This window comes from Oxyura jamaicensis, chromosome 1 (genome assembly GCF_011077185.1).
Source record: "Oxyura jamaicensis isolate SHBP4307 breed ruddy duck chromosome 1, BPBGC_Ojam_1.0, whole genome shotgun sequence".
NCBI classification, from domain to species: Eukaryota; Metazoa; Chordata; class Aves; order Anseriformes; family Anatidae; genus Oxyura; species Oxyura jamaicensis.
Window position 1 is genome coordinate 37362156 of NC_048893.1, and position 22825 is coordinate 37384980.

The following is a 22825-nucleotide window of genomic DNA, read 5'->3' on the forward strand; positions in this document are numbered from 1 at the left end:
ACACTGACAGCTTGGCTCTGTGAATCCTGGCATAGAGCACAAACACATCCTAGAAATATGTGGAAAGTCAGGCTGAGTGTGCAGGGACCATCCCTCTTTATTCTGATGTATCTTATCTCTTTTAAGATTAACACCTCTTGCTGGGCGCAAGCTGTTGTTCTGACATATTTATCTTTCCTGGCCCTGTTATCTCCTCAGTCTTTTCCAGCTTTGCCCACTTCTGTAGGGTTTCCTCTCTGGTCCTAGTAGACATCAAGCTGACTTTGCATGGTGGGTCAAACGTTTGCCAGAAGTGTTTCTTGACAGTTCAGTACGGTCAAGACAACTGCATTTCTCAAAATATCTTTATTCATGCAATAATTCTATATTGTTCACATTGCCAGTGAATGTGAATTGTAAATTGTTGGGGTAGATAAAATAGTCCGTTTACCATGCTAAGGCAAATAGCTCACCAAAGAAGTGCCTAAAAGAGCATTTAATTCCAAAAGACAATTTAATACAAGTCAGAACCCGCAGATGTTTGCAAAAGTGAGATAACAGACTAAATGAGGGGAAATTTTTCTGATAACTCAGCCCAGCAGTAGTTCTTTTTTATTATATTTATATTATAGCTAACCCGGAGCTGGCCTGCTGTGTGTGAAATGTTATTTGCTTATTGCAGAATATACTGTGGGACTTCAGATCTGTCGTTCCTAATTTAACATACATCTGTGTGTAATAGACACCTCTGTGGGACTTAATTGAAGCTTATCCTCTCGGTGGTTACTGGACAGCTTCCTTTGGCTTCCATTGAAGAATGGACACTGATGCTGGGCCAGGGAGCGCTGGCAGAATGAGTGGGAGAAGCAGAAAAATCATTGCTCATGTCATGCTTAATGGCCTGGCTGAAAGCATGAGTGTGTACCCTAGGTAGCAGCCAGGCCAAGAGGAAAATGATGGAAGCTGAGCAGAGCTGGACAATGAGAAGCTGGGAAGGCTTTTGCAGGCCTAGGTGTGCTGAGATAAAACCCGTTGATGTCTGGGTTGGGGAGGATGAGCATTCTGCTCCCACAACTTTAACCCTAGTGGAAGCTGTGTGAAGGAGGAGATTGAGTAGGTGTGGTGGGACCAGATCCTCTGTGAGGATTTGTAGAAAAGTCATCTCTAATTTCTGGCTTAAATCCCCTTTCAGAGGGAAAAACAGTACCTCAAGCTCATGGTCTGTGAGGACAGAGTTATATAAGAAGCCAGATTTTCTCCATAGCTGCTGAAAATCCTTCCTATATATGCCAGCAAAAAATCCCTACAAGAGTGGGGGAATGAGATCAGTTGCCTCTGCAGCTCTCTACCTCTTGAGAGAGTGCTACAGCCCCTGGGCAAGCTACATACATTCTCCAAGGAGCAGAAACCAAGGCTCAAAGCTCCAATGCCCAGTCATCAGAAGATTTACATCCTCTACATCTTCTCTTTTTCTTAATTAAGTTAAATATTAAATCCTTTTTTCCTTTTTTTTTTTTTTTTTTGTCCCCCTCCATTCTGTAGTGGCATAGCTTCAGCAGGAGCAGAGCAGGCTCCTGCTCCCACAAGCCACAAACAAGGAGCCTGATTTTTCAAGCATCCCTCCAGGCAGTGGGAGATACTAGACTGAATCTCTCCAGGCTGAGGAGGGAATTGAGCCCACACCTCCCCTTCCAGCTGCTTGACTAGAAATCAAAACTGTTGGTGATCTTGCAAGGATTAATTAACAGGCTTAAATCTGAAAGAATGGCCATCAGATTAGATGGCAGTGTTCAGGGTGGATCCAAAGTGTACAAAGCCACCTCTGCTTTTCTTTACCTTAGTGTTTCCTCTAGGTGAACCTATACATCTCACTGCTGTGTGTGCTGCCTGGTTTACATCCACTCCTGAGGCTCTCAGTTCTTTCCATAAGTGTTTTCCCCACAGGGTCACAGATTTGAAGCAAGTGACCAAATGGCTTAAAGCATGTCACCACAGTGCCTCCTGTTTAGGTGCCCAAATCCTCTATTGGAACTTACTCAGGACTTGTCTGAGCAGCATGCCTGCCTTTCTGCACTTTCCAACAAATCTGTGTGAGTACCATTTTCAAGAAAAGACAGGAAGTTCAGCCAGACCCAGAAGAAGCACTGTCAAAGTTTTCTTTCACTTTTCTCATTAGAAAATTCTACTATGGCTGTTTCTTTTGTGTCCAGGTTACCCAATAAGTGGTACATTTCAAATGTCTCTGGAGCAGCAGCAGAAGTAACATTTTTTCCATCACTTAAGGTCTTTTGCTGTGAAGTTGTCCCAGGATCTGTTACAGGAGGTGCAGAGTCAGCATTTGACATTGTACTGGGACTATGGAAGCTCGGTAAACTCCATCTCTGGAGGTTTCCCTCATGATCTGTTACAAAACCGGCTATGTTACTACTATGGGGCTCATATTTGGGCTCCCCTATCACGCTAGGAAGTGACTGATGCATGTCAGAGTCTGGGAGGTATGTGGTCATTTCTGGGGGGAAGAAAGGAAGGTCCAGAAGAGTCACGTCTGCCTCAGTTAGGCTCCTTTGGAGCTTCTCTTCTGGCATGCCTGGGGTGCTCTCTGTTTGCAGAGATGGTTTGCCCAGCACATCAGGTGCTTTCTCCTCAACTTCAGAGATGATGACCTCGGGAACTGGCTTGCTTGTCTCAGATGAGGTGTCACTGTCATTGAACTGTGTCTCATTCCTCGAGGTTTCAGTTATAGGTCCTAGATCTCTGCTACTGTGAAGTCTGTTACTTCTTTCAGCTCCTTCATGTTTCTTCCTGAAGCTTGAGGTAGAATGTCTCCCTCTTGTGTGCATTTCTTGCAGCCTTCTGATGTGCCCCTTTTCATCTGCTGGGAAAAACACCGAATTCTCACTCGTCTGCCGATTGTAGCGCCGGTGAGCAGGGGATGAAGGACTCTCATGGACGCTGAGAAATCTCTTGACTCTTCTCAGCACTGAATGTTGTCTTCGGTGTTTCTCCTCTTCCCAGGGCCACTCTTCCCCATAGAGGAATTCGGTGTCAGCCAGCCTGCCAAATAATCCAGGTGGTAGGTGTTACTTACGCACAGGAAGTGTTGCAGTCTGCATGCACTGCAACTCTTCTGCATATATCCCACTGTCTTGGCAGGAAGAAAGCAATGAGGGAGGGGTTAGGAACCAAATCTCTCATGTGTCGCTCAGGAAGGGCATGGAAGGGAAAATTTGGGTCAGGAGCCAGGGCAGCCCAGCGAGGCTGCTCCACTCAATACTTGGTGGCAGCCCCTGCAGCAGCTCCACATGGTCAGTTTGCGCTTAGTATGAGGGTAAGGGGGGAAAGAAACCCTGCACAGTGCTGTAGATCAGGAGAAGCCTTCAGGCAAATGAGAACAACTTCTGGTTAATGAGAACAACCATTGTTTCATCTGCCAGGCCATTCACTACACAGTAGAGACCCAGTGCATCCCAGAAGACAAGTCAAATTAGCCTGGTTATCTGTCCTAAGGGCAAGGATTGCAAAAGGACTTGGGCCAAACCTGAGGCAAGGAACTCAGGGAGGAAACACTAACCCAGAAGGACAGAGGAAGTGTCATTCTGCATTTGTGAAGATGTTAGTTTAGGGGACTGAAAAGAACTTGGATTTCGGTTCAAGATTTATATATATATTTGCTTTGGATTTGGATGACCCATCAGACCTTGTTTTTGGAGTCTGCAAAAACTAGTTCTTCTTTAGAGAGTTGAATGCAGAAATATTTCAGAGTGGAAAACAGTTAATAAGAGAAGCTGTTTGCATTTCATTGGGGCTAACATGAAACTATTCTTCATCTACTACCCCTCATTTTTGTGGAGTGTTTCTTATTAAAAATGTTCTCATACTTAATAATGTTTCTTCTTATATTTTTCATTTTTTTCTTGTGGTAATTACAGTAAAATAAATTATATTCTATGGATTTTTCTTCTTCTCTTTTGGCTATCTAATAGTTTTTCCAGAATGAAAGAACTTCTGAAAAGGCCGTGTGTGATAAAAGGAAGTGATATAAAGCTTTGTTCTTTGTATTACAAGGCAAGCAAAAATGGAAAAATAAGAGGAATAAAAATGAGAAAACATCAATTTCCTTTCCAAGACCAAATGAAGCAAAACAAAGCAAAATAAATCCACTTTTTGTTTTGTTTTGTTTTGATGAAGGCTGGAAATTTTTGAAAAAGTTGAAAACTTTTTGAGATATACTTTAAAGCTACAAAAAGATACTGAAGTTTTTAAAAAAAGATTTTCAGATAAAAATGTATACTTGTCCTGGTATGTGCTTAGGCAGGATGGTATTTACACCTACTGCCTTGTTTTATATTAGAGCATGTCACAAGTGTCTAAACTTAACACCCTCTAAGCTGACTGCCCTATCACTGCTGTCTAATATAGATCCTGACAACACCTGGCAATCCTATTGACTCCTAACACTTCTTTATAACAAGGGTTACTGTGTTGGTCTTGGCAAATAACTCCTCTTCTTTATCCCCTCACAAAATCTGACCACTCCAGTTTACTTGCCTAGATTATTAGTCAATGAAAAGCCATACAACATTTAAGATGACTTCTTGTTTATCTTCACAAAAATTTGGACTAATTTAATCCAACAAGGTAAAAGGCATCATCTGCTAATTGAACAGGCAAATGAATAGCTATTTGTGGGTGTATGAATAAGCTGTAGTAAATAAAAAAATATTAACACAGTTTGTCACTGTCTTCAGGTGCCGTCCTGTACTCAGCGACTATCAGCAAGCCCCCCCTCCCCCCCAGTGTAATCTGTTCATTAATTAGACAACGTGTGCTATGGGTGCACAGTTTGTATGAGCACGTGGATTGCTGAGGACATCACCCCGTCAGCACCAGCTGTCCACCCCCTCCCAGTAACTTCATTTCCCATCTCAGTCTTCCTCATTCACAATATCATCACATCCTTAAGTCCCATGCCTCTTTATCACATTCCCACAAAGGAAATGGTCTTAATCAGGTGTTACAAACTGGAACTCCCAAGGCAGCTGCTCCATATGAGCGTTAGCAGGGAGAACCAGCCTTTGGGGACCGGTGAAGGTCCCCAAAGTGTACAAGCCACTGGTGCCAGCCTGCAGCCCTGTGCTGAGTGTCCATCAGCCAACAGAGGTGTTGGGCTGCCCTGGTGGTAATCTTTCTTATGGCATTAAGGACTTCAGTGCCACTCACCCCATTTCAATAGTCGATCCAAGGAATGACGGAATGCAGTAATCAGCAGCTGCTTTTGTGTAGGGCGGCCGGGCAGAAGAGTCATTCCAGTAAATATCTTTCTCCATCCTCGGTAAGTTCATGTGCATCTCATCCACCGCCAGAAGCGAGACCTTAGATATTTTTTGTATAAATTATGTCACGTTCAATATATTACAGCATACAAAATAATCTGCTTTGAACTCCCTGACTCAATATTTCTTTCAAAACCCTTTAAAGTAAGCCATGTATGGTGCCCTGGGCATTGTGAAGAGACTCAGTGTTATTAAAATACATCCCAAATACCCTCCTATACCCATGAAATTCTACATTTTATTGTAAATTGAGTCTTCTGTGCTGTGAAGATATTCCTTTGGGATTGAAGTCCTTTCCTCACAAACCACGTGGTTAAATGGACTTGTAGTCCTCTATGTGCTATGGGCAGTCTGTGCAGGGTGTTAATTGTGCTTCTTAAAATGTTCCACAAGTTGAGGGTTTTTTTGATAGGCCTTGTCCACATTTTAACACCTGCAGAATCAAGAGTGTGACCATCCTGATTTAGGGCCTTGTAATATATTTCATAAAAAGGGCTCTCTGTCACACTTGCAAAAGGAGCCTGAGGTAGTGTTAAGCCAGACACCATCTCTGGCAGGTGTGAAGGCCTTTCCCACTTCTGCGCACGCTTGAATTGCTTGGTTTGCTTCATATTCAGGTTTGCTTTTCCTGCCCTTGCTGCCCCTAAAAACAGTCTCTGAAGTCCCCAGCACTGAGATTATATATATATAGGTATTTTATTATTATTATTATTTTTAAGGAAGATTAATATATATTGTAATCATTAGACATTCAGATCAGCAGAACATGTTTTTGTCTAGATGGGAATAGATGGCTTTTGTATTTTGCGGATTAAATGACATTATTTGTTTTTCCTGGCATAAAGTGAGCTTAAAGTCGGAGGTAGTTTGTTTGTGTGGTTAGTCAGGCAGCAAGCAATGCCAAATACCAAAATTAGGGTGCATTAGATTATGAAAATAAAACCTGGGGATTATAGCTATAGGTACACCTTCAGGGAAGGAGTTTGTTTTGATGACGCTTGTTGCCCTTAATTTGTACCTCGATGTAAGAAATGGGATTAAATGTGATGATGATCTATAATACGGTAAAGCTGGAAGTAGAAATAACAACAGTAACCTGTAAGTTTCGATCGATGCACCAATTAGTTTCAAAATCATCATCATCTTCTCCAAATGGATTAATAAGTTGCTCTGCGACCTGAAAGAGAAACGAGACCGTGTGAATAGAGGTTGGCATGCAATGTCAGGACTGCTGCTTCAGAGAAAATATGATCTGATTTTTCTCTCCCTCCCTGCCTGTCACTTGCAATCATAACACGGGCTCCAGTGTGATGTTTTTGCCAGTCGAGTGAAGGAACAGCTTGGTTTCCCCATGGATGCAGCCCCTGGTGTCTCGTTCGTGCTGTCAGTCATGATTGTCAGCACTGGTCTACAGGATTTGAGAAATGTCCGGGCCACTGTGATTGTCACAAAAGATATTCCTTACCTTCCCTCACTGCTGTCTTGGGCTGATTTAAATTAATGATTTAGCTGCTGAAGGCTCTGTTATTTCATTATGGGCTTCGATACTCCACCGGCCCATTCAGTTAATATTTCCCAGCAATGCAGCTGAAGCCTTCTGGAAGGCATACATCTGTCTTTCGAACCCAGGCTTAGATGCCAGCCCCTGGCCGCTCCCTATTTACCTAAGGTCATGCTAACTGCATCTCTCTGACTGTTTTTGAGGAAAAGCAGCCCACAAAAATCCTCAAATCTAGTGAAAGCTGTGTGTCATGCTAGCCAAAGCCAAGATCCTGGAGATGGCCAGGGCCATGCAGGGAGCAGTGGTGAGGTCCCAGCTTCAACACAGCATTTGGCAAAGAGGCTGCAGGGTTAAACAGCCCTGCTTGTGAAACTTGCTATGGGCTGCTGTGATCTAAATAACTTATAATAGCAAGGCAGTCACTCTGTGGTTATTTATTCACATGTGCCTCATGATTAAAGACCTCTCAGCTGCAACATTAGCTAATCACTTGCTGACTCTCCTAGGCCAGCAGTGGAAGGTGAGGAATGAACTGCTGAGAAGACCAACACTATGAAAACCCCACTGAAGGCAGGAGGAGTGAAAAGCAGACGGGGCAGCTCTGCTCACACCTGTTGGTGTGCCCCGGGGCCCTGGATTTCAGATACGGCGATGTAGCTGCTGGAATCGTAGTGTGCCAGAGCACAGGTGGTGCTGTAGCTCTCCAGGTAAGACACTGGATCAGTTTGGTGTTAACCCAGGAATCACTGCCCCAAAATCCACTGCAAAACCTGTCACATGAGCTAAAAAAGCACAATGACCATGGTCAGGACAGAGGGAACAGCAGCAATGGCCTTTTCCTGGCCACTGGCTGCTGTTGTCTGGAAAGGAATGTAATGCTAGACAGCTAAGACCTGTATTTGGATGGCTTGTCTATTACAGTAATGAAAACTGGGATTTAGCAATGTCTCACGTGACGGGAAACTTTGTCCCTGTATTGCAGGTATAACAGATCAGGCCTGAAGCCAAGGAATGAGCTCAGTTTCGCCATCATTTCTGAGGAACTGCCAAGTTACTGGAAGTCGATAGTGCTGAGCCCTTTACACAATCTGGCAGCCGAAGCCCAATGCACTCAGCAGGAAACGGGCTTTAACCTTCAGAACAGAAATACCCCGACTCTGTGGCACTGCAGGTCTGAGGGAGCAATGCCGATTTTAAATCTGCTTTTTAAAAGCTGCTTCTCCTCCCTTTCATTGTCTTATGCAGAAAATTTCTCAGTTATTATGACATCCCACACCTGCTGTTGCCTGGAGTTGGCTGGGAGTCTCAAGCCTAACTGGAAAAGATGCTACTGATAGCCTTGGGTGTTGATGGAGGGGAAGGCATTGGACAGGGGAGTCAGGAAGAACAGCATCCAGTTTTGTAACTCACTAGTAAAACCCTGAAAGGCAGTGCCTAGAGATAAAGCCTCTCATCTGCAACTTCAAAGAAAGTCCGTGATGAATGCACTTTAAAAAGATAGGAATTTAAGGTCTGTAGGCATCTACCCTGCTATTAAATATCTGCAGTCCTTGCAAAACCCTTGCAATACACCAGCTTGGTATGCTGCCTTCTTTTGCCCAGCCTTTGTGAGGTGGCTGTGGGACGAGGGTTCTAAAAATGGGGGCTTTAATGGGAAGAGGGCTCGAAATGGCCAATTTTGTGCCATTTATTTCCTAACAAAAGTAAGCTCAAAGTTTCCCACTATGATTATTAATCCCAAAAGGAAACCTAATGTACAAATTTGCTTTTCATTCATTTTCTTTTTTTCAATTAGTCTACCTTGATACTCACTGCAGAGGAAAGGATCAGTGTGAGGTGTGTGCCTTAATTACTCATCTATCAGATTGATGACGGTATGTTAACTGACCAGGCATCAATGGGACGATGGGTAGCATCCAAGTCCTTCCATAACTTTTTTAATTAATGTTTTTATGCAATGGGATTGTAGATAATATTAGCTACAGTGTTTGATAGCCATCTGAAACTGGAGACCTTCAATTGCCTGCATCTGATTAGTTAACAGTAGACACTAAAGGCAGGCCTTGATCCTAAGAAGCAAGTATGATTTAGTCCCTTTCAGCTCATGCCAGGTCTGCAACATTATTTCCCCACTGCACAGCTGAGGGGGAGAAACTTTTTTTTATTATTTTATTATTTTTTTATTATTATTTTTTCCTGTTATTTTATAGTCCAAGTCCTGGGATTGGATTTTGCTGGAGTAATGCTTCCTTGGGGAGCTGTCACTGCACTATTAATAAAATGGGCTCTTTCAGGTTCCCAACAATTTCTCACAGTAAGATCTGTTGAGTAAAATTAAAAATGTATCAGATGACTTTTTCTTTATGACCACAGGACACTCTGGGCTGAATCCTGCTTTGGTGTAATTCCATTGATACTTGGTGATTTTATAGTGTGCCCTGAATCTGACGCCTTGACTTTGGCTCTGATACCTTCACCAGCTCACCCAGGGAGGGTTCCCCCATCACCTTCCCAGAAAACTAGTTTACCTTGAGCCATCCTGCGTAGAAGAAGAACTGTAACAGTGTGAAGATTGGAATGTAAAGATCTAAGTCATGTCCCTGATACCCTTGGTCAGTATCCAAAAATTGGCGCCCTATCAGGCAGGCAAAGAAAAAAGTATAGACTGCAAGAGTAACAACCTGCAAAGAACAAAACTTAATTGGAAACATGTAATAATACAGTCTTATGCATAAGGCATCACATATCCAAAGGCCTCTGACTGCCTTTCGTAATACTATTTACAGATCTGTAGAAAAATGTTACAAATAAAGAGGCCACATGAGTAATTATGGCTGGGAAGTAGACCCAGGAAACAAGCATTTTGGTGCTTCCCCGCTCTCCAAATTATGCAAGGACTTCAAAACATCTCCACATTAAACATGACTTATATATTTAGCCAGGCGTCCATAATCCAGTGGGACTCAGGGAGTGCCCAACAGCTTGTAGCAGCCAGTCAAGTCTATGGACATTTGACACAAAACTCCCCTTTTATGGAAACCGTGTTTCAAATTTTGTGAAAGATGACATCTCAGTACCTGTGTATAGACCAGTGGAATTCCAACCCAGTCATAGCCAAACAAAAGGCTACACCAGGACCGGTACTTATTCATCTCCTGAATGGGAGGGGAAAAAAAGGAAAAAAAAAGAGAAATAAACCCCAGAGAACTTAAATGGCATCAATTCTGAATGATAAACATTTTGTTACAGTTCATTTTTATACATGCAAAAGGACTTGAGGCAAGAAAGTGTAGTATAAATCGATTAAATGATTATATCTGGCAGCTCATTGCCATGCTTGAATATTCACTTAATTTATGGAGTTTAAATGCTTTAGTATGATATCTATTTCTTCACAAATTATATTTTGTTTCTATCTTATCTACCATTTAGTTATATATAAAATAGAACATGTTATATCATATAAAGGATGTTTGACCACGTAATAAAATATTCAGGGAGATTATTGTTCCTGAAACTGATATTAAAATTTTCAAAATGCCAAATAATTCTTAGATATTTATTTATTTATTTATTTATTTTTTATTTTCCTGCAGCAATGAACCAAGTATAAATTTACAGTGAGGCTAGAAGAAATCTTTACTCATCGAATTGTTGTTTCAGGTAATACCTCCTTAGTCATATAAATACAATCCCAGTGCACTGCTGCTGTGTGTGCCTGAGCGTACAGTGGTACACAGAGAAAAGCGGTATAGACTTTGAGTAAGATCATTTAGATGACTCTGGAGAGTTGTGTGCACTAAATCGAATTGTGTAAGTGAAAAGCTACCGCATAGTAATTTAATACTAGTTTTCTGTAGATTTACTTTTTCTGCTTACATTCATTAGCGTCTGCAGATCCACACTGTCTCGAATTCTACCCTCTTTCCGTGCCTTCGATGCCAAATTTCCAAACCAGACAAAGGGAACCCAGTATTTTAGGTGGGGAGACTTAAGGTCATCAAATATTTTTCTTTCATATCTTGTCATAAAACCTGTTTACAAACAACAGGAACAACAACAAAAAAAAGAGTTGATTTATTCTGTGCAGACAGTGCCATTTATGTTATATATTTTGGATATGATTATGTTCATAAGATATTTCCATAGAACTATGCAAAACACTAATTATAATAGCCTCCTTTTTTTAAAAAAAATAAAAAATAAAAAAAATAAAAAATTCCAGGATGATTCTTGCTTAAAACAACTTATTTCTGCACTAAGTATCTGAAAAACAATCTGTCTTGATCAATATATGCAGCAATTTGCTATAGCTCTGTTTTCCTATGCGAGTGCTGAAATACTGTAGATACAGATAGTACTAAGTATTGTACAGATCACTCTCCAGTTTCATATTCTACTTTTAGAAAAGCAAGGAACTGGATAACATCAGTCAATAAACTATCACTTTTCAGCAGTGATGGCTTTTAGCAAGATGTCATTATACGTTGCAAGACAGCCCAGCGACTTTCTGAACCTGATAATTTTTTGGTAAATCTGCAATGAAGTGAGCAAGCCAGGGAGGGCTCAGGCATGTACATGAAACATAGCAGAGCAGAGAGTGCGCCTTCTGCCAGTGAAATGCTCCTCTGCCAGCCTGTGATTTATCTTAGGGGTTATGCAGGTGAGTGAGGAGAAGGAAGAGGAGCCATGCAGAGAAATCCCGCGGCTCGCAGTGCACCGGGCCATGCTCTGGGGCTGCAGGCTGAAGGCGTGCTGCACTCTGCCTGGCCGCCTGCCTGGCCCTGGTGCTGGCATTATGTTTCCTGCAGAGATAGCCTGGCCTTGTGAAGTCCTGTTTCCCTCCGTGGTGAGAAGCTCCAAGGGCAGCCAGGGATGTGTCTGACAAAATCTGCGCTGCCTGGGACTGGCATGGGGGCAGCTGGCTTTTGGAGCAACACCTCAACCCCCTTGGGCCTTGTGGGTCGGAAAGTTCTGGTCTGGTGTGCTGTCCTCCTTCCACCTGTGCCTTTGAGAAAAACAACCCCAGAAATTTAATGAAGGGGAACATCACACTTTCTTTTGGCTGACTCCTAGATTTTCTAGTATTGGAGCAACCTTTAGGTTTGAGGACCTTAGTTTTTGCTCAGGTGGGTATAAGGCTTCTTTTATTGTGTTGATTTTAGATCTGAAACAGGACAAAGATAGTAACAAAGCAGCTCCAAAATAAGTAGCTCATCCATTAACTACAAGTTTAACAATAGATGGAGTGCTGTAAATTCAGTTTTGGGGAACTGAGAATGGAAGTGTTTTTTTCCTAGTCCTCTAGCTTGTAAGTCTAGTCCTTTTTCTATGCCTTTAGCTAGTAAGTGTTGATCTGCTCTTACTAACATTGGTGATGATACATGAAGCTGTGAAAAAGAAATATGTGAAAAAGAAATGTATACAAACTTCCACAGCTTTTTTTTTTTTTTTTTTTTTTTTTTTTTTTTTTAATGTGAATAAGGTAAGAGCACATTTGTTAAACAAGGCGACCTTCATAAACACTCTGTTGTTGACACTGCTGTACATTTGCAATAGTATAACACAGGAGGTATGAACACTGCAAGTACTTAGAAGGAGCACAAGGACAGCACACATTGCTGTTGGGCTAGAAGAAAAACAGTTCAGCAGCAAGATACAGTATTCCTGCAGAATCCTGGAACTTCAGAACAGAGTAACACACAATTTTTAGAAGGTCCCTGTGTGGTTTGCAGCCAGCTCTCATAATCAGTTGTACAGAAATAATCAGGTAACTGATTATTGACCTGCTAGCCACAAGTCCTCCTGACTCCTGAAAGTCAGTCTTTAAGGCTGCTTTTGATTTTTTGGCCAGATTTCTTATTATAGGACAGCAAAAGGCGTTTCTCTCATGCTGAAACCGAAGGAATATAAAAACAAATGTCAGTCTGGAGTATGCAGTTCCCTGGATTGGTTCTAGGAAGTCATTATTGAGAAGGGCACAGCCTGAGGGGTTCATGGAGAAAAGCGAAGCTCCAAGAATCAGTGCAGTTCTCCACTTAAACTGGGTACCTTTTTGTTGAGAAAAAAATAAACATCACTGCTCTTTTCAAAGTAACATTCAAGTTGCCATTATTTCTAAAGTTAAGGCATTCGTGTTTATACTAATTAAATATTGTCTTTGATGGACATTAATAATACCTAGAATACTTATCACAGAAAATATTAAATATTTCCTGCTGGTAAATGTTACAGCACCACGAGCAATACACAATACAGAATTGCTTGTTGTAGTTGCAGGGGTAAGAAAACACCTTATATTCCACGAATTACAGGAGAGGATATTAAACCTCTATTATTAAAATTAAACGGTGTCTAAATATGTTCATCTTATTTTTATTTAAGTGTATTTAAAGAATTAACTGACAAACTCTCTGAACAAGAACATTGGAACTGGAAGACTGGAGCAGTTCCAGAAAATTGAAAATATTTGGCAAATACTCTGCCAACATCTTGAAAAGGGTGATCTAAGGAGTGACAGGGCACTGAATCCTTGCAAAAATATGAAAAGCTTGACACGGGATACAATCAATAAAGAATGAAAAGACAATAATGTGAAGAGCATTAGCCAAAGTGGTCTTATGGAAAAAGTATTAATGAGAACACAAGTCTGGCTGGAAAAAGTCAGTAGTGCTCTCCCTGAAACAATTCATGGGGTATTCAGGGCTCCCGTCAAAATGGAATGGATTGAGGCAAGACTGGTTCAGGGTACCCATGTCAAATGATGTAATGGCTAGAGGTTAGAAGAAGGAACTGATTGGTGGACATCTCCCACGAAGTGTGCTAACAACAATCAAATATATATGTTTCATTTTATGTTTCTCTATTCTCATCTGAGAAAGAATTACTTAGGTAGGTACTTCATCCTAGTGGTGGGTCTGGGACTGTGAACTTCAGTCAACTGCAGGTAGCCATGTTACCGGGTTCTAACCTCACGTTTCTCTTCAGCACCTCCTGTTTGGTTTGGGTGGCTCTCTGCCCAGCGGTTGACTCATGTTTTTCAAGATTCATGTTCTTGAGCATCCACCTTTCCTTTCACACCTTGCAACAAACAGGATTTGAAAATTAAGGACTGCCAGGCATTTGATGCTTATGGCGTACGTGCTGCAGTACTCAGCATCGTGATGTCATGCGTCTATGTGAAATGACTGCCTACAGTTCAATAAAGAATGGTAAAAATGAAAGGAAAAGCTTAGAAAATAGTTATGAGGAAGACCCAGAGCTGAAAACCATACCTTGCAGGATGAGACTAAGGAAGATGAAGCTCATATTTTTTTTAAGCCTCTATGCATTCTGCTAATAGGTAGTTATTGAGAGAAAATGGTGTTTTCAACTAACTAACTAACTAACTAAAAACAAAACAAAACAAAACAAAACAAAACAAAAAAAAAAACAAAAAAAAACAACCAAAACCATTTAAAAATCCAGAGAATAGAAAATGATTTTATGCAAGTTGAGACTCCGAATGGAATTCCACTTTTCAACAGTGAGTTCACTGTTGTGAATGCCAGCTCTGCGGTGTATTCTCCATTGTAATCAGCTGAATTTTAAATCAGGGCTGCTTAGATTCCTAGAAGGTATTACAGTTCAGTCAGAAATTGCAACTTGATAAAGGAGGTTGTGAGTAAGCTTTTATGCCGTGTGTTGTGGATGAGTCAGGATAGATTATCATTGTCCTGCTCTCAGATTTAAAATCTATGAATTTAAGCAGTTCATTTGCTGAAAAGGGAGATGTGTAGCAGTAGTTACACTATGGCAGTTCTCAGTTTGAGGGCAAAATGCAGAATCGGCACAAGTTGTTTCAGTGATGCCTGCTCTGTAAGTATCAGATTCTGCCATTCACGTTCATATTAAATGTTGCCCTCCCATGCAGCCTGTTATATAATGCCGTAGGGAATTAGGGAGGGGATAATTGCAGAGTGCTGTCATAATCACTGGATGCTCGTAGTAGCAAAATATACCCTCAAGTGCTCAATACCGCATCAACAAAAATTCTGTGGCACAATGTGTATAAGGACCCACACAATCTGTACTGAAATCCACGGAGCTGCCTGCCAATACGTAGTTATGTAGTGTATAGTAGAATGTTTTCCACTGTGCAGAAAAAAAAGAAATTTGTTTTCCAGTCTACAATTTTTGTACAATGCTGTGACATTTTGTCTCTTTCGGAACAGATTGTCTTTAGCAATAGGGAGGCAGAGCTGGATTAGCCTGCTGGAAATGTGGTAATTTTCCAGTACATGCTAGAAACAGATTGCTTGGAGAGCATGACAGAAGCTTCCTTGACCTCTCACAGGCTCAGGTAAACAATATTTTTGAAAAGCACATGGAAGAGAACTACAAAATTCAACTGAATTTTGGAGAAAAGGGTGACAACGCAAATGATTTTTTTTTGGAAAGATCAGTGCATTCTGCATGGATTTTTTTTCTCAACATCCAAAGCTTCTTACACATATTTGAATGTGTATATGTATATACACACTGCATATTTTAACTTGCTACAACTTTGCTTACTAATGCATGCCACAGGAATAATTTTAAGAAAAGTAAAATGTTCAGTAAAAACATATCTCCTATTTGGAAGAAATCACCCACTCTCTACGCTGAGAGAATAAAGACATGTTCAATACTTAGTATATCTATCCTTGAAAAACTAAGTTTAAGGTGAGGTTGTAAATTCAAAGAAAAAAGCCCTGGATTTTGGGATATTCAGAGTGTATCCCAACCAACATGCGACCTATTCTATCTATTCAGAAATAATTGAGATGAAACATTCTTTGTGATGTGTCTGTGGAAACCAGCCCCTGATGCACTAGACCCTAGACACCGAGACAGTGTTGGATAACAAGTCAGCACTCCTACTGCATTATATGACATCACAACTACTTCGGTTTTCACACCTTGGAAAACTTTGTACCTGCTCCACATGCTCGTTTTCTGGGGGCAGAGCTATTGCCTCCACAATGTCTGCAAAAAGATCCACGTGAGAGTCTCCAACTCATTCTGCTTTCTGTAGTGCCACCAGATGAAGTCTTGAAGAACACTAAAGATGGCCATCTAAAGGCACTTCAATTAAGTCAGTGGCAAAAAAGGGACATCTTTGACAAGGGTTAGTGTGACAGACACATGGGGCCAAAGAGGAGAGAAAACATGAAGGTGGCTCCTTCCTTCCCTGTGCCCCTACCCATGAGGGAAAGAACAAGAAATTCTGGGAGAAGGACGCAGCAGTACCTGCACCCACCACATGGTCCATGGTGGGAAACCTTTTGTACACGGCTGTGCTCACGGAGCGAAAGATCAGCAGAGAAGTTAAATTCACGTAGCGCATTAGAGTCCTCCTGAGCAAGCGGCCGTATTCATCTCTTCCCTGGACACAGCTGGAGATCAAGAACATCAGTCGGTCTGGCCATGGCAAATTCACAAACTGGTTCCACCACCGGTTCACCACCAGTGTGACATAGAAACCTGTGGGTTAGAAGAAGAAAAAGGTCCGGTGCCTATCAGGGCTTCTGTTTAGCTTACCTTGATTTACATTATAGGGTATTATTCATATCACTACTCTGCTACGTTTCCCAGAATAAATGCAGTAAGTCATGTCAAAATCAGTATGTAATCAATACTTAATTAATAGACACTGCGACTTAATGACCTATTACATCTGAATATCTCTTATAATCTTAACACAAACTTCAAAATTTCCTTTTCTGTAGTAAACTTTGAGTGACTTCAGTGCTTTGCAAGGTCAGGCAGAACGTACCAGGGTTAGTGGGCACTATATATATTTTTATATATATTAAAATGCTCTTTTGTTGGAATGTTAAGAACTTGAGCATAAATGTTGATGTGACAAAAGGAAAATGATTTTAAGGAAACCTGCTGGAAGCTGATGACTTTATTGTGAGCCTCTAATCTCCCATATACCCCTCAGCTCTGCAATGCTTCCTTGCACATACACTTACAAGATACTTGGACAGAGACAGTGTTGGAGAATAATTTCACGTGTAACCAGTACTTACCAAGCACAAAAGTTACTGGGATTTGTTCAGCATATTTGTCACAGTAAATTGATAATTTTTCAAAGAACCGTTTTTGGCTTCCTGTAAGAAAAAATCTGCAGCAAAAATAAAATGTATATGTCCTTTTGTAATACTCTGGCACAACAAAGTGCAAATACATACAAATGATCACATAGTAGTATTTGGGAGCAAGCTTGGCTAACGTCTTCAAGAAGATTCTTAAAGTGCTGAATACTTGTACCATGTAATAAAGAAGCTACAGAAGACTATTATTCTCATGTCTTTGCTGTTTTCTCATGACTAATTCGACTGGCACTGCTAATTAGAGTCAATACACCTTTAGAATTAGCATGCTATCTCATCCAGACCAATGATGATAATAAAGTAAGTGACCAAGCAGAGCTTGCTCTCAATTTCCAGAGGGCTACTTAACCAAAATGCTTAGGTCTGTCTGGAGTGCAAAAAGTTGCCAATTTCTACTCACTGTTATTTGAAAAAGCCACAATGTAGTAGTTTTTGTTCTTACTCCTACAAAATTATCCACAAAATGAAAAACACAACTGTATCCATCTTGTAGTGGGGAAAATAGGCATCAGATGGTAGAAAATTAGTGGAGCACAGCAACTTATTCCCATGGAGGGATATATCTAATGAAATACAGCAGGCTTAAATACAAACAATTATTTTATTTGGGTATATAGGTATTACAGTTATTCTTTGATTTCATTTAAAAGGAACACGTGACAAATATTTGGTGGAATTTGCTTACAATCATGTAGTAAAAACTGTTGTATATGTGAAATGCTTTTCATGTCATATTTACTACAGTCTTTAATTGCCTAACTTTTCAGTGAAACTAGATTAATTTAAATGAATGTCTGACTTCATTTTTTCTTACATGTTAATACTGTAATTTTCTTTCTGAATGTACAGGTATAGATCACTGAACATTGTGCAAAGTTGGTCATTAATCACAAACAAACTGAAGCTATTTATCTTGGTTACACATAAAAAGAAAACACCAGGGACGAATTACAGATCGAGGTAAGATCTGAATCATGGTTTTGATACTCATGTGTAGTGCACTTCATCAATTAAAAGGCTCACTACATTAATTGATGCATTGCTTCTGTTTAATTCACACCTTGGTGGAAGCAGTAGCTCTCCTTCTGGCCTGGCCCTCCCAGGTGCTGTGTTGCACCCAGGTAATAACCACAGCTGCTTTCCAGCTAGTCTTGCTTGTCCCTTTGCAAGCTTAGGTCCTTAAAAATAGTTAGTCACTCTCTTCTACCTTTAAGGATAATTTCACCTTTCCTGAGAAAAGACTATATAACCCGGCCCTTAATTTATTCACTTCAGTGTCATCAGTGAAATTACCTCTGAGCAACTGAAGACCCAATTCTGCAAACAAGAAATGTCTATACTCATAATTCAAAGCAGAGAGGCGCACAGTGCCAGAACGATAAAGCCTAGATATCACGGGCTACTTATGGGTGTTTATTTAGCCTAACTAAGTAATTTAGGCTAACTTATTTAGCCCAACTTCAGCAGAAGCGCTGCTCAACATTGGCAGGAGACTGAGAGTAGAATCAGTGGAGTATGATAGACCATATTTTATTTACACTCTGCATGCTTCCTCTGGATCTATAAAGTAACTTGTGGAAATTAAAGGAGATTAGAAAAGGTTCAAGGAAAGGACAACAATTACGTGGCACCCCCCACCCCAACCGGTCACTCATCAGCCTAATGCTACCAAGTGTGAAACTTCAGTATAACATTTAATGAGATGTGAATTGGAAAGAGTGTACCTGTATAATACACTTATCGCTGTGTAAAGAGTAGCAAAAACAATAAATTCTCTGTACAGCAATTTGTAGATGCTGCCTTTCCACTTTAGGAGTAATCTGTGAAATCCAAAGAAAGTGGCATTTGCTACTTTGCTGGAATAAGTGACTGTCATCGTCTTGGCAGGCTGTGCCTAGAAACAGCAGAAGAGAAGCAGGAAACCAATAACATTTTAGACAGTGTATCCTAACCTGAACGCACCCATGTATAGACATACACAGATATACACGCACAAATACACATATGATAGTATAAATAAACACATGCTGTGTGTTTCTATATGTAAAAAGAGAGAAAAATGGGAAGATGTTGTGGCTACAAGCCCTGCTGAGCTGCAGGTTGAGGGATGCAATGCTGCACTTGGGGTTGGCCCCAGCCACCACCCTAAAGCAGCAGCCAGTGCCAGATGTGGCTGCCCACCTGGGTGGCACTGGCAGTGTCAACGGGGACACATTACACCTCTGAAGGCTCTGCTTACTCCCAGTTTGCCCCAGTCTGGTGCAAGCAAAGAAAAGGAAGCAAATTTGCCTGAAAATTTTCCCAAACTCTGTCAGAGCTCCAGCAGCAGAAGCAAAGCTGAATTCACCAATGCACCTTCCTCCCCAGCTGGTATTTTTAGCTGGCTTTGGTAATTACACTCATCGAGAAGCAAATGAGATCCGGAGACAGCCTCTTTCATTAACAGTTACGACAGCAGCTGAGATCAGCTGGGGAACCCTGTTATTTTTCTCCTTGGCAGCTAGACACACGCATCACCACACTGGTGCTTCAGCGCTGCATGGCCATGCAAAAAAAGCCATGGGGTTGCTCAGGTAGACAGCATGCAACGCCACATAATTAAAGCAGTGCTAGAAGCATACTGGCAAGTATTTTACACTGTTTTGCTTGCTTGCTTGGTGTAGGGATGCTACAGCAACTTTTCTGTGCTTGCAGGGAATTTAACTCCAAATACAGATGAAAGCACTTCTGTACAGCATTCAAGAAAAGGAACAAACAAGACAAGCACAAAGCCTCAGGGTAGTTATTGTGTAAGACACTAGCCTAAATATTGTTCTTGTACGGATTTTCTTGGTGCCAGTGTAGGTCATTTACTCTCAGAAAGAAATATGAACCCACAGTTAATAGATGGCTTGATAGTGTTTTATGTAACTTGGCTACATCTATGCAGAGCATAAAAACAAGCCATTAAAATTCAGCTGTAAAAGTGCCACTTTTTCTTTTAGTCGCCATGGGAATCAGCAGGGAAAAGACACCATAAGCCTCCTATTACTGACAGACTGTCTCTTCCCATGTGCTGAATGTCTGCTTGAGGTTTGCCAGCTTGAGCTCTGAGACTTTTGTTTTGGTATTATTATTTTTTTTTGAGATGCATGTTTTTTATTCCTTAGCATCCAAATTCAAATGTTAGTTTTTTCTGCTTCTGAGACTGGACACATCCCTTTAAATGTTGTTGTTGTTGTAGTCAGTGAACTCCCAAAAGTTAAATTCAGGAGCCGAACTGACTGGCTGGCATGCAGCAGTGCAGCCCTGCCTGCTGGAAAGCCTGTGGTCAGGATGCAACATTAAAAAACTGGAGGCAGAGATTTCCATTCCCAGCAGAAATGGGGCTTTAAATGCAAGGAGAGGTCAGTGGCTAGGCCATAGGGTGGGAATGGGGTAGAAAGATGTTGTCAGCAGCACACTGAGTCTCCTAGGACAGCTGTAGGAGGCTTTAACCTTGCCCATTAATGCCAGGCGGTGTGTGTGTTCAAACAATACAGTGAAGAGGTGTCCACCAGGATCACCTCTCATCAGCACTGGCACCGTGTTAGCTGCAGGGCTGTGTTTCTTCCCCCAGCTCCCTCCCCAGTTACTGAGATCTGTGTGCTTAGTGAGTTCCCCCAGGTTTTCCTCTACAGCATCAGTGCCTACCTACATGGTGCCAGAAATCGACACTAGCTCAGCAGGACAAAATGGGTTCACCTCCTCTAAGGACCCGCAGCAAATCCTGCCTGGAAATGCTGGTGGGTGGATTTTGGCTACAACTGCAGAGCTGTAATGATAATAGGATTCCGGATTATGAATATTTCCCCTGACATTAAGCTGGGAGAGGGGAGTTTTCTCCATGAAGTGCAATTTGCCTGCTTAAGTTGAAGAGCTACATTTCACTTAATCAGATTCCTGCCATCTCTCTTAGCACTTTGCTTGAAGTCCTTGGCTGTGAGTGGAAAATCTTCACATGAATGTGGGAGGCACGGGGCACCAGTGGCTTTTTCTTTCTGCCTCGGAAATAGGGCAAATAAAAGTGGGGCTCTCACAGCAGTTTCAGGCTGTGCTGCCTTGGTTTTCTTGCCTTGCCTTGCCTGGGATGCTCTGTATTTTATTTTCCTGCTAAGCAAATGTGTTATTGAATGTTGATCACTGGTTTCATACAGGGGTTTCAGGGTGAAATGTAATGTCCCAAAATACACATTAGGTCAGGTTAGGTGACCTGAGATCACTTTAGACTATAGGAACAATGACAGACAGCGATGTGTCCATCTGGTTAGACTTACAACATAGCAAGTTAGATTTAAGTCTGCACTTGTGTTTTTCCTCTGTGAACAGCTTCCACCACTGGGGTACAGCACACGCACATCTAGGCAGCAAATTTTTGCATAAATCCTGGTGCTGTGGCTGATTCCTGTGCAGTGGTCCCAAGCCTTTGGGGCATGGGCAGTGCTTGCCTGAGAGTCCTTCCAGCTTTACTCATGGTCACAGGAAATTAAAAAGCTGGAGCTGAGGCTGACAGGAAGAGCAAAGGATCACGATGCCCCCAGCACATTCCTGCCTGTCTTGGCTGGGGCCACAGAAGGACAGGGCACTGGATCGGACACCGCGGTAACTGCTGCCATGCAAGACTTTCCTATTAATCGCCTTGCCCCGGGCTTCATTAGCAGATACGGGGCTAGGCTTTCTGCTGGTTTGGATTTGTGAGTTCTGACGACGTGACACAAGTTATACCCATTTTGTGCCTGCAGAAACTTTGGCTCACATCCGTGACATTGCTTTTCCTTTGGCTCAGTGTTTGCTCCCTCTCCGAAACTTTCTCCAGCCTAGACCGAAACATGAGGAATATATCACTCCACTTTTGCTAAGATCATCAGATGTCCTTAGACATAAATGCCTAAAAATAAAAGATCTTTTTCCCTGCTAATATTGAGCCCAATTGTAAATAGGATTTTTGCCTGGCTGAGAATTTCAGGATGCATTAGAGTTCAGAGAGAAACCACAGTAAAAAATAACAGCAATCAGCATTCCCTAACTGACCATTAAAGAGACATCACAGAACATATAAATAAATAGTGCCTCTGCACAGACCTACCCTTTGTCATTGTGTTATCTGATTTATTTGTTTATGGTATATTAGAGAAAGCAAGCGAGCGAGCGAGAGAGATCGGAGCTAAGTCAGACACAAAAGTACATCGAGCACGCTCCATGCCCACTGACCTGCTATTTGGATCTGGCAATCCAAGCACGAAGGCAAATCCCGGACCCTTCCTCTTGCTCAGACGTCCCAAACAGGGCACCCCTCGGGGCTGGTGTAATCCCGGGGCTCTTCCCTTAACCTGAAGCAGGGGATTGCTTCCACCGAGCCCCGGGAGGAGAGGACTGACAAGCACAGGGGTTAAAATGTCTTTCCACTTCTGGAAGGCTGTTTTTGCCAAGTCCTCTGTCCTGTCAGTTACACAGGGAACAAACGCAAGCAGCAGCAGCAGCAGCAGCTGCTGATCTTGCTCTTTTCTAGTCTATAATTATAACGCCGCTTGCCGTCGGAAGGACCCCTTTCATTTGGATGTGGAGCCTTGCCACGGTTTGGCTGGCACCTCCACTCTTCTCCATTTTACTTCCTGTCCCCAAACTGGGAAAGGCGAGGAGCATTTTCATCTGGGACCTTAGAAGAGTCGCCTCCTTAGACCTAGCCCTGCGAATGGCACTGACTGCATCTAACCAGGAAGACCAGACAACCCAGACAAATTTGGGACAAATTTGGGGATGTGCCCCAGCTGCACCTGGTTCCCACCCTGGAGCACATTGCTGCTATCCTGCTGCCTTGAACTGGGAAATGAGGACAGCAGGGCAGGCTGCAGAAG

General features: G+C 41.9%; 1 protein-coding gene across 4 annotated transcripts; it reads right to left on the reverse strand.

Moving 5' to 3' along the window:
* Positions 1-330: 330 nt before the first annotated feature.
* BEST3 (bestrophin 3) lies at positions 331-22396 on the reverse strand. 4 transcript variants are annotated; one of them, XM_035335957.1, is made up of 10 exons: positions 22182-22390; positions 18677-18846; positions 16869-16963; positions 16084-16317; positions 10693-10847; positions 9891-9968; positions 9342-9494; positions 6409-6489; positions 5200-5351; positions 331-3033 (listed from the first exon to the last, which is right to left on the reverse strand). In XM_035335957.1, exons 2-10 carry the CDS (start codon positions 18826-18828, stop codon positions 2127-2129), a joined length of 2007 nt encoding a protein of 668 aa, XP_035191848.1. In that variant the 5' UTR covers positions 18829-18846; positions 22182-22390; the 3' UTR covers positions 331-2126. The 4 variants fall into 4 exon arrangements, with proteins under 4 accessions (XP_035191848.1, XP_035191855.1, XP_035191865.1 ...); XM_035335964.1 differs by lacking the exon at positions 9342-9494 and having other exon boundaries at positions 22182-22396; XM_035335974.1 differs by lacking the exons at positions 9342-9494; positions 9891-9968 and having other exon boundaries at positions 22182-22393.
* Positions 22397-22825: the final 429 nt, after the last annotated feature.